This window comes from Polypterus senegalus, chromosome 2 (genome assembly GCF_016835505.1).
Source record: "Polypterus senegalus isolate Bchr_013 chromosome 2, ASM1683550v1, whole genome shotgun sequence".
Classification (NCBI taxonomy): domain Eukaryota; kingdom Metazoa; phylum Chordata; class Cladistia; order Polypteriformes; family Polypteridae; genus Polypterus; species Polypterus senegalus.
Genome location: NC_053155.1, coordinates 290,507,628 through 290,523,728, shown reverse-complemented (window position 1 = coordinate 290,523,728; position 16,101 = coordinate 290,507,628). Strand labels below are relative to the sequence as shown.

The window sequence follows — 16,101 nt, the reverse complement described above, 5'->3', positions numbered from 1 at the left end:
TGGTGCTCCCATTGTTCCCTTGCTTTTGTGCGCGATGCGCTGGAAAAATAGACAATATTATGTCTCTGGAAATAATTAATGTTGATGGAGTACAAATGCCTCACCGCGTAGTAAATATCAGGGGGGTTCAAAAGGGCGACCTCAATATAGAAAAAAAGTTTAAATTTCATCACAAAAATAACAGAAACTACGAGTATTAAAGTAATACCGCTCAAATGCAATATAACCAAATTAATGAGTTTGTATAAAATATCAAATTGATCTACATATGGAATTGCCTTAAGAAGTGGTCAACTTAAAAGTCGGTCGCCTTAAAAGGCGGGTCAGCCTAGTATAATCTAACATTCAAATTTAACATTCAGTAGCTAGGAGTATGATTCCTAGGTCCTTCTCATAAGCAAAACTTTCAAGTTTCAGACCTCCAATTGTGTATTAAAATTAAACACACCTTATTGTTACTTATATTTATACTCTGAAAATCCAGATAATGCACTACTCTGATCAAATCTTTTCATTGCCTCCTCACATAAATTCAGCAAGTTAGACCTCCTCCCGTCTGAACACCTGTTCATTAAACTGTTCACCAAAACTCCTGCCATGTGCTGCTCAATCTTCTCCTTAATAATTCCTTCTATGAATTTACATGGGATGCATGTTACTGAAATATAAATTCTTGGATCTGCCTAATCACTCTTTGTATAAAACAGAAAAATATTGTCCATTTCCAGTCCTTAGGAATTTCCCCAGAGTGCAGTTACTTTTAAAAATATGAATCAAGGATTTATAGTACCACTCCTTATGCATTCAAGGATAAATGTAATCTTGCCTTGGTAATTTGTAAGATTTCAGCCTTTTTAATCTAAGTAGTGCTTCTCCTTCTGCAATTACCTCCTTAGTTGTCCCTGTTAATGCTGGGAGATTATCCACTTCCTGACACGTGAAAACTTCAGAAAAATGCAAGCTCAAAGGATTTGTGATTTCATAGTCTGTGTATTTTAATTCTCCCTTACAAATTCCTAGTTCATTTCATCTCATTACTGACATTTCTTTTACTACTGAAATACTAAAAGAAAAAGAAAGTATCATAGATCTGAAACTTATTTGTTAACAGTGATACAGTTTCAACTTTAACTAAAGTGAAAGAGGAAAAGTTGAATAACTATTTTCAATATACGGTACTGGTGATAAAAGTCATAATAACTAATATCTAAAAAACAATTAAATAACCCATATTAAAGGATATATGTGATTCCCTGACCTTTTTTCATAGTGCAACAGATGCTCCCTAGTGTCACAGTGCAACTGATGCTCTAAACAATATGTTTTTAATCTAGTTAGATCTCCTGAAGTTTTGTGCCACATAAATATAGACTTTTACAATTTTTAGCTCTTTCATTATTTGCTGCACATCATTCTAAAACTGCTATATAATTACTACAGCCCAGTCATTATCAAAGCTAAGGTATAACTTGCTGCCTCAGCCATTAGATATACATATATGAAGATGCAAACTTTAAAAACAAAAATCTCGGAAACAGCAGAACTGAGCTGGATATTTAAAAGTTAATGAGACTACATGTAAAAATGCAATGCATCACTACAGACAATATACTAACCTGCTGACACAGTCCAATTGGTTACACATAAATAAATACTGTATAACAAAGTATTCATAATAATAAAATTATATAAACAGTTTAAACTACTTACTTTATGAGCAGGCACCAGATTTACAAGAATTGTATCAAGGAGTTCCTGTGATACTGTATCCCCTTCACAAATGATAGAACTCATGAGATCTACCATGTGCATGTGAACCTTCTGATTATGGCCATTGCTGTAACAGATAGCAGAGAAAATTATGAAAAGTTAAGATTAAAGTGTATTACACTTGTTTCAGCGGCAGGATGGTAACTCAATATGTAGTATTGCCACTCTGTCAATTGCACCATCCGGACTATAAATCCTGCTCATTTTTAATATTGAAATTTACACATTCTCCTCGTGTCATAGTGGATTTTCCTCCACCATCCCTAAAAACATTCCCAGGTTCTGAACTGTTTCTTGTCTTGATGCCCCCTGATGGCAGGACAAGCTGTAGCAACCCATAACCCTGAACTGGATTAAGCAAATTGGAGATGTTATGCTATTAATCATTATAGGTTTTAACATGCTCTTAGGTTCCAGCTTCCCACGAGGTTTGAGAACATCCAATACTAAAAGTTTTCAAAGGACAAGATTCTAAGCTATGGAACAATTTTTATTTCCCACGGTGAAATTTATAGTTAAATTACCACTTCATTATCACATCAAAAAAGAAGCTTCTTTTGTAAAGGAATCAGAGATAAACTAGATCTTAAAATAGTCCCAAAGACTTTTCAAACCTAGTTTTGATTCATATCTAATGAATGATAGGCAACACAACGGAAGAACTGCTGCCTCACAATAAGACAACCAGAGTTTATATCTCGGGTACTGCCTGCGTGAAGTTTGCATGTACACGTAGGGTTCCTCAAGATGTTCCACTTTCCCTCCATAGTTCAAACACATACAGATCAAGTGAACTGGAGTTGCTTCTATCTAATCTGTGTGTTTGCACCCTTTGATGGACTGGCACCTTGTACAAGTGGTATTCCTGCTTTGCATCTGATGATTGCTGGGATAGGCTTTAGCTGCCCTGTGACCCTGTCCTAGATAAATGGGTTAAGGAAATGGATAGAAAGAAGGATGGATGAATCTAAAGAATGCTGAGAAACCTTAGAGCAACAGTCTATACAACAAGACACTTTAGGTAAGAAAAATGGTCACAATTTACAACCATCACACAATGACATCAAAGTCTGGTTATACAATATTCTAAGGTGATTTAGTTATACATTTCTGTGTAGATTTTTTTTTTGTGTTTCTAGAGATTCAATTCAAGTCCAAATTAAACATCATTGATCAAACTTAAAAACATAACTTCACTCTGAAGTCTCCTACTGATAATTTATGTGGCATTCCCTGCTGATAGAATGCCAGTGAATTTATCAGCAGTGGCTCTTAAAAAGCACCACCACATTGGATGCACCATTTTCACTGGCTAATTAGCTATGATGATATGATGAGGGCATTATATGAATTACTGTATATAAGGAATGTCTTCACTACAGACATAATATCAACTACCACTAAAATTATTGCATGTATGAGCATTTTGTGAGCATTCTTGCTTATTACATAGCTTTCAAATACTACTCATTAGCCACTGTTGTTACTTTAATAACTAAAATAAAAACAAATCCAATATACTGGTTATGTATAAGAATAAAAATGATAACTTGAAATTTGGGTTTATTAAATACATCTTTCCTTTCTTCCTTTCATGCCATTAAGCTACAATGAAAGATCATTGGGAACCTCTGCCATGACAGCACTGAAAAACTAGTTTCAGCTGCAGACATAGACACCTTTTTGAAGAGGTATCTATATTACTACCAGTTCTGCCATTATTATAAATTATTTTTCCTAAAGGTTTCTTAACATTTTAAAGTTAAATGAATAGATGTGAGAAACAGCATTACCAGGGAAATAAATTTTACCAGGGTGCATGTGATAAAACAATGCAACATATTGTAAAATGAATAATCCATAGAATATATAAAACCAGGCTACCAAAACCACCCTTCATATCTCACATTATGTAATTTCCGTATTACCTTTAAACTATAAGAAAACTATTGCCATCTTCAAACAAATTAATAACCACTCAGATCTAGGAAATGACAATCAATTTTTATATTAAATTTGTTAATCATTAAAGTACTAAACACCATTACAAATATAATACTAAAAATGTAAACTTGTAAAACATTTAAATGTGAGGATAAAAAACATTGAAATGAGAAGTACAATATTTTAATAAAATTAAATTTAATTTTCACTTTAGCCCACACACAAGCACACATTTAGGAGGTGCTGCTAACTTGATTTTTGAGGTGGCAGCATTTCCAAATGCACCACCATGTTGCCTTGAGAACATTTTAATACTTCTAAATTAAATACATTCAGAAAAATAACACTGATTATTCCCAGGTACTTGAATGTATATTTTACATAGTTAAAACTGAAAACTTAGAATGGTTAAAGATGTGTCATGTAGAATCTGAAATTCAGCAAGTGAGATAAACGTTTTGTTGGTTTTTTTTTTTAAACTTTTTATCAATACATGTATTTTGCATCAAAACCTGACTTGAAAATTTACTATGTAAATGTCTTGCAGATGCACTTTAAAATAATTAATCTTTACCATTTTTATACTTCCTTTTCAGTACTTAATAGCTGCAGCAAATTCTATAGACACTAAAATAAACCAAATTAAAAAGAGAAACGTGAAACCACACATTCTCTTCCAAGATGAAATAGGGAAAATTCGGCAGACAAAAGCTGCTTACACCCATAGTGTAAATTCTTACAGATTAACCTGACCAGTATTTATAAACAGAGAGCAAATAACATTACAGAAACTTAAATTCTATTAAAGTAATGAAATCTCTTGTAATGAAAAATAAATCTTAAAGTAAAAGTAAATAAGCATTTACTCACTTAATTACTTGAAATAGTGTTCGGTACAGCTGTGTGAAGATCTCATTACTATCTTCCAGTTCAAAACAAATGTTGTAAGACTTTACCCAAGCAATATTCTGTACAGAAGAAATTACGATTTTAGTTGCAGAACACTATTAGTCACAGAATTATTTCATCTAAAAGAAAGGCTATGCATTATACAAACATTTTTAATTATTTAACTTAATAAAATGAAATATTTTTATTTTGAAAGCATTATATTTCCAATATTTCAGTGTATTTAAATTAAAAAAGCTTTTATAACATTTCATATTTAAATTATTTCTACAAATATTCAGAAGTAATTTTTAGGTTGTGCTCATATATTAAAGGCTCTTCATACAAAAATATTTTTTTTTAGTATTTCACACATGGTTCTGCATAGTGAACTCGGAAGTGCAATCAAAATGTATCTATCAACCACACAGTTTCAAGTAAGAGTTAAGCTGGTTTGGAGTAATAACCTCCAAGACAGTAAGTAACAAGTGTTGGCTACCGGTAATTTAAAGGTGGTTAGATAAAGAGATCCTTCTACCTAAACATCAGTCTGAGTTTTTAAGATTTACTGTATGATAGGGTGTTATACCTGTGTTAGTCATTATGGATGTAGTGAGAAGTTAAGCAAAATGACACCTTTTATTAACTAATTAGAAACATTACAATATGCAAGATTTTGAGGCCTCGAAAGCTTGTATATTGTAACCTTTCTAGATAGCCAATGAAATACGTCATTTTGCTCAATTCTCACTAGATTTATGATTAAAAAGATGGAAGAATAGAGGGGGGACTCCCACTGTGTACTTGTAGAAGTAAGAACTGATGGAGTTTTCACCAGATATCCGAGGAAGGAGAGGCATTGGTAAGCTTTCTTGACAAGATCAGAAATGTTTTGTGGTCACTTAAATTCATCATGGATAGTCACCCCAAGAAATTCCAACCTCCTCACCTTCTCAATGGCATCCCAATACCATGGAAGCATGGTTGTCATTTTGCTTCCTGAAGTCTATGACCAGCTCCTTGACTTACCTCATATTAAGTAGAAATGCTTGTTAACCCTCTGCCACTCAAACAGATTTGATAGCAGGTATTCATTCCTCTCCAACCAATAAACAAACAGTTTTGATGCGTACACTGCAAACACAGTGCAAGATAAAGCTTCTTTCTGTCCTCCCTTACTTTTTGCATTGACTCAACAAACAATTAAAATTATGTGTAATAAGCAAGCTTACCCCTTAAGAATATTACCAAGAGTGCTTTGTGGTTCAAGTCCAAAGACAATATTTTTAAGACACTTCTACGTTGACAGAAATAGAGAAAATCTAATTTCTCATTTCCTTTTCAATGAACAGAATTGCACGTTTTGTGTTTTACATTTTAATGTGTTTGCAAGTTTCCTACTCATTTTTATAATACTGGTAAACAGGTGTCTTGAAATCCACACTGGAACAAAACTACCCTTTACACCAGATCAACCAGCACATAATTCGCTCAAAGTTTATCAGCCATATAGAGATATATATATATATATATACAGATTGTTCTACTTACTTCAAGTAGGTAGAAATACCGGTTGAACTGCGGGCTCTTAGTATCTTCTAATCCTTTCAGTTGCCTAGTTATGAACATGAAAATATCCTAAAGATACATAACAAAATTAAATTACAAAATGCTAAAACACTCAAAAATTAATAATATTTAATTAATAAATACTTAAATAATAAAACAAGCAACAAAAAGGTAAATATGCATGTTTTGCTTTAATCTTCTTGTAGGTGAATCGATTATCTTTAATCAACATTAAAAACCTTTTTCAATAAAAGTACCGTTATCCACATTAAATAAAAAAAAAAATGCATCAAAACACTACATGTTCTACTTACAGATTAAAATCAAATATCCCACATGAAAACTGACTTTTTCAACACAAAATAATTCAAAATGTCACTGTTTCCAACCTTTAATTTATCAGGTGATGTGTAGGGTGCTTCAGGAGCATAAATTCTGAAAATGTCCGCTAGGCAACAGGCAACAAGTAGTCTCACATCTTTATCAGGATGCTTGAGGAAGAAATCTGAAGCAAGATGTAGTGCCAGGTTTAAATAGAGTTCTTTCTCTTCCTCTGAATCTTGGTCCATATCCATGAATGTTTTCACGACCATCTGAAAAACATTTATATCTTTAACACTCTTTTACATAATTGATATCCAAGCATTTCATTTTTAAACAACACAGAGGAAATTAGTAAGATGACCCAGAACAAATATCAACCTCGAAACAAAATCTGAAAATGTTACCCTTTTGCTAAGAAAATCTGGATCTACTGCAAGCTAAACGGTAGTTCAGGATTGTGAGCATTATGCATTTTATTTAAAAAAATAACCTAATAAAGTAGTAAAATGTCTCTGTACATTTAGTGTAATTTGACAACTGTGACCCTGTAGTTCAGAGATAGCGGGTTGGATAATGGATGGACAGACAACTGTATCTGCTACTCTTACTCAGTTAAAACTATTCTTACTTAGGTATATCATTTCTAATATATATATATATATATATATATATATATATATATATATATATATATATATATATATATATATATATATATATATATATATATATATATATATATATATATATATATATATATATATATATATGCTTGATAAATTTTCCCTGGATTTTACTTTCTGTAATCTTAACCTTTCACCATCTGTAGCCAGTTGCTATTGACATAAGAATTGTAAACCATATATCTGCAATTGACAAGGCATCTTTTTATCATTAACAACTAACATCTTTTAACCACTACCACTCTCCCCCTCTCCTCTGATACAGTAATACTTTGTCATGTCTCTCTAGACTGGATTATTTCAGTTCTAACGGTCCTCCTGTATGAAGTATTATCATTCAAAGTTCCAACTCAGAAAAAATTGAATAAACACACCTCCCTTATCCAGTTCAAATACATCAGGTGCTTCTATGGTATCTGCTCATGTTCAAAATTATCAGTGTATCATAGCTTTTTCATTTTATTACCCAATATTACCTGTCATTGTAGTTTCATCTTACTGATGTCCAACTCGCCAGATAACCAAGATCCTTTGATGTGGATTTCTCAAAATTCTATTTTTACAGCTTCTGCCATTTATGGCACTCCAAAGAACTGTTGCTGAAACACCACTAGTGTACTCTTAAATTTCCAACTTGAAAGTAACTTTATTCTGTTTTATGTAACATGTTTCCTAATCCTGTTTCTTCCATTCTGTTTTACTGAATGCTAATCTAATTTACTACACTGGAACAAGGTTCCAATGCTGAAAAAATCAAATAGCTAGAGACACAATGTTTCAGCTTTGTAGCTCTCATCAGGTGCATTCCTAACCTTGTTTTCTTTTTCCCCAGTCTGTGAATAATCATTACTTTTAATCTTTTTGCAAATACACGCTTATGCAGTCCTAAAATATCTACCTACGAAGGATATCCAGAAAAAAAGGTTACAACAGCTGTTAAAAATCAAAAAATGAATATATTTCAACCAAATTTACAGGGTATGTTCCAAAAATGTGTTTATTTCTCAAAATAATCGCCGTCAACTTCGATGCACTTCTTCAGCCTGGGCACCAGCTTTTTTATACCCTCGTCGAATACGCTCTGCTCCACCTCCGAAAGCCACTTCTCCAGTGTCTCCTTCACCTCCTCATCGTTGGAAAAACGTTTCCCACCCAAGAATTCTTTCAGTTTGGTGAAAAGGTGAAAATCTGAGGGTGCAAGGTCCGGGGAATAGGGTGGGTGGGTAACAATATCCCATCCAAAGGACACAAGCAGGTCCTGAGTCACACGAGCGGTATGGGGTCTGGCGTTGTCATGAAGGAGGGACACACCACGAGTCAGCATTCCCCTCCTTTTGCCTTTATTCTTTTTTTTTTCAATTTTTTTAGGGTCTCCCAATATGTTTCAGCATTGATGGTGGTCCCTTTGGCCATGAAATCCACCTACAAAACCCCTTTTCTGTCCCAAAAGACAGATGCCATAATCTTCCGCTCTGAAAACTGAACTTTGAATTTTTTGGCTGATGGGGAAAGGGTATGGCGCCATTGTTGAGACTGCCTTTTGGACTCAGGAGTATAGTGACATACCCAAGTTTCGTCTCCAGTCACAATAGAGTCAAGGAACGCCTCACCCTCAATTTCATAACGCTGAAGAAATTCACGTGCAGCCAAAACGCGATTTTGGCGATGTTCTGGAGTCAACATTTTTGGCACCCATCTTGCACTCAGCTTCCTGTATTCAAGTTTTTCTGAGACAATTTTACCCATGAGACTTCGTGAGATGTGTGGGAACATTTCATGAAGGGTGTCAATCGTAACACAACGATCACTGCAAATTTTTTCATCAACTTGCTGCAGAAGCTCTTCTGAAACGAGAGACGGCCTCCCACTCCTTTCTTCGTCATGAGTGTCAGTGTGACCTTCTTTAAACGACCTAACCCACTTGTAAACATGCTGACGTGACATTACCTCATGTCCATAAGTTTCCACAAGCTGACGATGGATCTCGGCCGCAGATTCGCGACGCAAAGTGAGGAACTTGATGACCGAACGAATCTCGCATTGGCGGTAGGTGGAGCAAACGGCCTCAGCAGAGGTTGACGAACTCGCTTGCTGTGATGACATTTCACAACTGACTGACGCGGTCCCGGGCTTATTTTGACCGTTAGGACCCCCTTACACGCAGGTATGCCAACCTTCGACAAAAAAATTCCCTGCACCCTCCAGGGCACTTGTAACCTTTTTTTCTGGATATCCCTCGTATATAATTCAGTTTGTTTTTTACTTATACATGCTTCAGCCATTCATTTTAACATTATTTTTTTATGTACTTTTTATTTTTTCATGTACCCTTGTTTGCTTTGCTTTGTAAAGCAACATTTAATGGTTTATTGGATTGGACGGTGCTGTATAAACTAAAAAATTGATTAATGCCACAAATAGAAAAATGGGTTGAGATCTGTTACCTCACGAGGACAATCTTTTGAGTAAAAACAAATTTTATGTTCCTGGGAATATTTCTGAAAACTTGAAATCTCGGGCTCTAAAATATTATGGTGAAGAAGAAATTAAAAACTCATTTAGATGAATATAATTGTTTCATGGAAGAACAACTCTATTAAAAATGTTCTGTGATATTTAAATGTTGTTCTATTATGCAACATATAGTGTTGATCAGCAAATTCTGCCAAAGCATTATTCACAGCAAATTTGTTGCCTTCGTCCTTTTTCGTGGAATTATTTATTGATAATTCGGGTGGTTTGTAGTTTATTTTCTTCTTACCAGTGCCCCATAATGATTTGCGAGGCCAGCACAATATCCTCAGAGAGCTATAATAGCCAACATTGATGGAACTGCCCCCCAGATACAGAATACATTACAGACTCTGTGAGACGAGTTATCTGTGCAGGTCGATGTTAATAGAAGAGATGCATGCATGCATATTAATAGAACAGAAGGAAACATGTGTCCTATAAATGCATAATTAGCCATGTGCATGGTGCAGTAAGAGTGAAAACAAACCTTGAAGGAGCCTGACACCCCCCTCCCTGCCCATACACAAGACAATTCACGAAATAATAACAAAAAATGTACTACTATTTACATGACATTTCTATCTTCATATAGAAGAAAAAGAGCAAAGCATCAACAGAAAGTTTGGCGAGCCTTAAGCAAGACTTCAAAAAACAGAACAAGCCAGTGACTTCAATCATGACACACCAGTTTGAATTTTATGCCTTTAAAAGACCTATATATATTTTTCTGACTTTTGACTATGGTTTCAACATTTCCGCTTAGTTTTGACGAAACATATGATTGTGCATCTCTATGTTCTTTCTTTTTTGATCTCAATACAGCTCAGGTCACTTTTTTGGCAACAGCAATTGGTCCAGTATAGTTGGCAGATGTTTCCCTAGCTCTCAGAGACACTTTAAATAAAGATGATTACACTATTAAAATCCTGTCAAATCTAGTTCAGTTAGTCCTTCCCCACTGACAATGCATTTCACGGAGTTTGGCGATATTCATGCAAACACACAAACACTTCCGTGATATCTCCGAACTCGAGGCAAACAGAACACAACTACATGGAATCATGAGGATTTCATCATATACTACAACTTCTGTTATGTCACTCATTGCCATATTTTTAGTTACAATTTGTGCATTTTCCAATATTCCTTTCCTGGAAACACTTACACACCTATCAGTTGATTTATTGTTCACAGGTTCATAGGTCAATACTTTCACAGGGAATTTTTAAATACTGTAAAGCAACAGGCTGCTATTAAGTCATGATAGGTTCTTCTAGCTCCTTTAATTAAATTGTTTGTTTTCAGCACTAAGTAGCTTTATGTGGAGTACCATTCTCAATACATCTGTGACACAAGCTTGCCTGAAAACCCAAGCAAAGCTAGTTTGCTAGATTACTCAAGTTGATATACCCAGATACCTGCAGTCCTTTAGTCTAATTTCCATATTCCTTACTTTAATAAAATTAAAGAATGTTTTAGTGTATGTAAACAATGTGATTCAGGAAAAGGAATACTTTGTTACAGTGTACAAATAGCTGTGTTGTGATTAGCTGTTTTTTTTTTTTTTTTGTTTGTTTTTAAACAGAATTTAAAGGGGACACAAAGTCAAGTATTAAAAATGCACTTTTGTCTAGATATACTGTATTTTATCACTGTGATACAATTAAGTTAACAGTACAGTTAGCTTGCTAAACAGTATGCAGACTGATCCTGATATGTACCTCACAGATACAGTATACTCATAACACAAACACCCAAAAAAAAAAAAGCTTCAATCCCCTGTCTCACATGTAATGAATATATAGCAAATGAAATTTTCAGCTTTCAATTTAATGAAAAAAACACATATATAACAATGAAAAGGAGGTTTCAATGTTTGTCTAAAACAAAACAAAAACAGTAACACAGTACTGAAATCTAATTCAGCTACTAAATTTAACTTCATTTAAATGATGTTATACTATCCTCCATGAAAACGCATTTACTAACCTTTAACCTCCGAACCATTTCCTCTTTCGAAATTTTGTCCGATATCTCCTTTACTCCAGGGGGATACGTAATCTTTCCATCATTGGCTCGGGTCTTAGAGTGAGCCATGATTACGGTTCACTCGAAATTTTCCTGAAAAAGAAAGAGACACAAGTTTTTTTGTTTTTTTTTTTTTCCTTGTGAATAATATAAAGCAAAAACTTCCTACATTAATTGTAAGTAAAATAAAACCCTTAAATGGTATGATGACCAGAAAACCTATTAATATATTTGAGGAATAAATATTTTAATGACAGTAACCATACTCAGAAACAAAGCCTTCCACACTATCCTCAACACATTTATTTTCATATACTGACATTTGCTTTTACTATTACCACCATTAAGCTTATAAATACAGTATTATACTTAAAGGAAACAACAGCAGTTAGGTTCCTGGAACCCCCTATTGCAAATCAACATAGGCCGAGACTTCCTTTACTTATGGGGGAAAAAAAGAAAGATTTTGCATTTTACTAATGTAAATTCTAATTGATTTTCAGAAAAAGAAAAAGTTAGAAACAAAGTTTCAGCTGTGTGGCACTCATCAGGTGCCGAGAAGGATGCAATCAAATTGCTCCAGGCCAGAAAAATGTGGCCATGCTTCATGTAGAGATACCATCAGAAGTGCCCATAGTGCTTATTGGCCGAGTCCTGCCAAAGTTAATAAACAGTGATAGTCTTGTTCAATAATTTAGTCTGCTCAATTGCAAAATGAACACATTTGAACAGAGACACAGCTTATATAAATGTGACATATGCAGATGGAGGCTAAAGGACGGAACTGTGTATAAAACAGTACTGACCAACCATAGATAAAGCACAGATTTTGTCACATAAGAAACAAGTTCATGAAACCCATGTGTAGGTGAGAGAGCACTTTTTATTTCCAATTTTATATTTGTTGAAAAATTTACAAAGCAAATGGAACAGAAAAACATTAATTAAAAACAAACAGGGTGAAATATACATTTTCATCAGCCACAATGACTAGCAGAGAAATAAAAGAGTATGGAGAGGAAAAAAAGGCTTTTGGACACCAATTCTCACATTAACAGTAATTTGCTTGGATTATATGATGACAAATTTGGAATATTTCTAAAGTACATCACCACAGCAAGCCAGATGCTATTCTAATGTACATCTACAAAATATTGCAATAAGCTTATGCTACAATAAAAAAAAAATCGAAACAGGTATATCTGATATGGTACATTGTTATTTCACTAGTTTTTAAACTAAAGATTACAATTACAATTTTTAAAAATAGTTATGAAAATTTTTACCTAGTGTAGAGTAAAATGTAGCAGATTTAAAGAAACTTTTCTTCATTGTACATGCATGCATTGCATATTTTATTTTAGAAAACTACAGTTTAACAAGGACTTAATACTTGTTTAAGAAAGACACTGAAATAAAAGTATTCTGTTAATTTAAGTTATATTACCTACTTATAGCCTGTACAAGATCAGAAATAAAAATACATCTTACTGCTGCAAGCTTTCAGAATTCGACAATCTGTCAAATCAACCAGCCATGAGTAGTAATCATTTTAACATTTAGCCCCAAGAAGAAAACCAAGATTTCACATTTATTCTTCCTGTACTCAGCAATGAATACTCTACAAAAATACAATTATCTAAATCATCTGAATGTAATGGTTCTACTGTGGTAAATAAACATCAAGACAAATCTCCAACCAAGTAGTTTCTTTACCTATGCCTTGTTAAGAATATGGATGAAATGAGAATAACAATACAAGAATAAAAATAAAGATGAAATGAGCTATTCTATACCTGTTGCTAATTCCAACAGGTACACAAATCAATGTTAAAATCTTCTGCACTGGCTAGACATGGAGGCTGCAGGAAGGCTAGTTAACATGTAATAATATTTCTAATGTGTTAATAGTAGTTTAGATTTGCATGGAAGGAGAATTGATTGGGCTGCCAAAAAAACAGCCTGCTTGACTTAAAACCAAAAAAAAAACCAAAAAACAAACTGGTAAATATTTGTTATTCAGTGGTTTTTGAAGACAGCAGAGCATCTGTTACTAAATTTTAAATGCCATGAAAGCAGGGAAGAGATGGCAAGGGATGAGCAGGTGGGTGGGTAAATATTTTAGAAGCAGGTTCGCATGTGGTGAGGGGAGAGGCTTGGGGCGGGATCTTGCTGATCACGCGATGCTGAACAAGCTAATAGTGGGGACAATGCGGAGCGGAGATCACAAGCAAAGAGTATGGGGAGGTGGGCTTTCGAGGGGGGGCTGTACATGGTAATAGCAGGGGCGGAGCAGCTTAATACAGTGCAAGGAGTATGGAGAGGTGGGTAGGCAAGAGGGGGCTGTACATGCTAATAGCCAGAATAACAGGTTGTAGCTGTGCAAACAGAAGAGTTTCTTTCTAATTACCAATTACCATTTAAACATGATTAATTAAGGATGAGATAAGAGAAATGTCAAATGAAAATTAGGCTTCGCAGTCATAAGACAATATTATAAAGTCAGTGATATATAGCCATTTGCAATATTAGTAATGTCTTGGCTATATTTCTAAATTAATTTAACAGTACCTCTATCAAAAATCTAAAAGTTTTGGGTAATTCCAAACTTTTGAATACTAGTATGAGAACAGCTTGCACATATAAAATACAATTAGATTAAAAAATAAGAAATGTGCAGTTTAGGACTGGCTAATAATGTCATATGCATGTCTTTCCTAAGGTTAAGGTGCTTTGCTTCTTTACTTCAATCCTAATCAATGTTCTAAGAAAAGGTTCAGATCTGTGTCAGCGTTCATAGTTGTCACACACCCCAGCTGTTAATGTGAATTTATTTCAAAGTCATCTTGTCCTCATGGTTTTAGTGAGGCAGCATCTAGTGTCATTACTCAACAAAACAAAAGAAAGCCAACAATGAGAACATGCAAATACTATGGAGAGAGTTTTAATTTTCAACTGACCTGTACTTTAATTATGCTTTTGATATGTGTTTGTTAAAGCACACACACAGTGATGCCAAACATCAAACCAAAAAACTAGTTAGGACAGCATAGATGGAAAATCTAAAAATCAATAAGCGCAAGACAAAGTCAATGCACATAGAAGAAAATAAAATAAATACCAATAAAATTGTAGTAGAAGGTAAACAACTGGACAATGTAAGGGATTAACACTAGAATCCCTGAAGCCTACAAAAAAGAGGTGTAATGCTAGGCCACCTTAAATTCCTACGCACCTCTTCATCAGTACCTTTGTTTTGCACATGTGTCAGTCAGCAAGAAGCCTGCTATTCCATCCCCACCGACACAACTGAAGTCATACGCAAAATTCTCAGAGCTGAAGTCTGTTTATTTGGGTGTTAGGTATCTGGAATTGTACAGGGTAAATAGTATGTAATTTTTTGGAATACATAGATTTCAGGTATGTTCCGTGTCTACAACAATCTGGGTAAATGTAGGATTGCAGGAAATGTGAGGCAAGAAATGTTGAACAGATAGCTAAAACGTTTTTTCATGTTACAGTAATACTTGACAAAATGTTGACATGAAGTGTATAATGTGTGAAGACTGAAGTTCAACTATCAAATAAATACTTTCACAAAAGGTATAACAAAACAAGTGCACCCTTATACAAGAATATAATTGAAGAAAAAAAAAATTATTCAAATTACATGTTGCTGTGTGTAAAAACCAAAGCTTAAATATCAATCGACACAACCTAGGAATGTCTGCTTGGTTGGTGTAGAGGTAATAATAGCTGCCTTATAGTCAAGAGGTAGCATGCTCAAGCCCAGGTCCTCTCCACATTTACAGTTTTGAGTAGTCAGCTGCTGTTATTATTACTATTACATAATAAAAACCACACATTTGATTTCTCAGAAACCACCAAGGAGAGTGTTTCGACCACCAGAGGAGAGTGTCTCTCTCACGTCAGGACCTAGGGCTTTACACTGCTATTTCCACGGTGCACCAGTTGAAAAAAAACTTGTGTAACAGTATAATTACCAAGTTGTTGATTTTGATGAACAATTGAGGATAGTATTTGTGGAGTTTTAAAAAACAAGTTTTAATGTAATGCCCATTTAAGAGATCATGCTTATTCTTTCAGTTAAAGACATTTACCTCCATCGGTGCTTGCGTAAGACAAGCAGCATCATAGAGGACCACAGCCATCCAGCACACCAGCTGTTCTCCTTGTTACTGTCTGGCAGACGATACAGGAGTCTGGCTTCTAGGACTACAAGACTTAAGAACAGTTTTTACCACCAGGCCATTCGACTCTTACATACATTTACATTGCACCAACATTGCATTATGTCTATATTGTACTACTCACACACAAACTGTACCTGCATACACTCTGAATACTGACTGGAACATTC

The 16,101-nt window shown here is 34.4% G+C and overlaps 1 protein-coding gene across 2 annotated transcripts in view; it reads right to left on the bottom strand.

Moving 5' to 3' along the window:
* Positions 1 to 16,101, bottom strand: part of pds5b (PDS5 cohesin associated factor B) — a 159,428-nt gene that overhangs the window by 101,944 nt on the left and 41,383 nt on the right. The window contains exons 1-6 of one of the 2 annotated variants that reach the window (XM_039745756.1): positions 15,842 to 15,958; positions 11,682 to 11,813; positions 6,561 to 6,764; positions 6,154 to 6,240; positions 4,585 to 4,682; positions 1,711 to 1,837 (exon numbers count right to left, since the gene is read on the bottom strand). In XM_039745756.1, the coding sequence (XP_039601690.1) occupies positions 1,711 to 1,837; positions 4,585 to 4,682; positions 6,154 to 6,240; positions 6,561 to 6,764; positions 11,682 to 11,789 (624 nt within the window). In that variant the 5' untranslated portion in view covers positions 11,790 to 11,813; positions 15,842 to 15,958. Of the gene's footprint in view, positions 1 to 1,710; positions 1,838 to 4,584; positions 4,683 to 6,153; positions 6,241 to 6,560; positions 6,765 to 11,681; positions 11,814 to 15,841; positions 15,959 to 16,101 lie in introns of those variants that run through there. The other variant, XM_039745755.1, reaches the window with a different exon arrangement.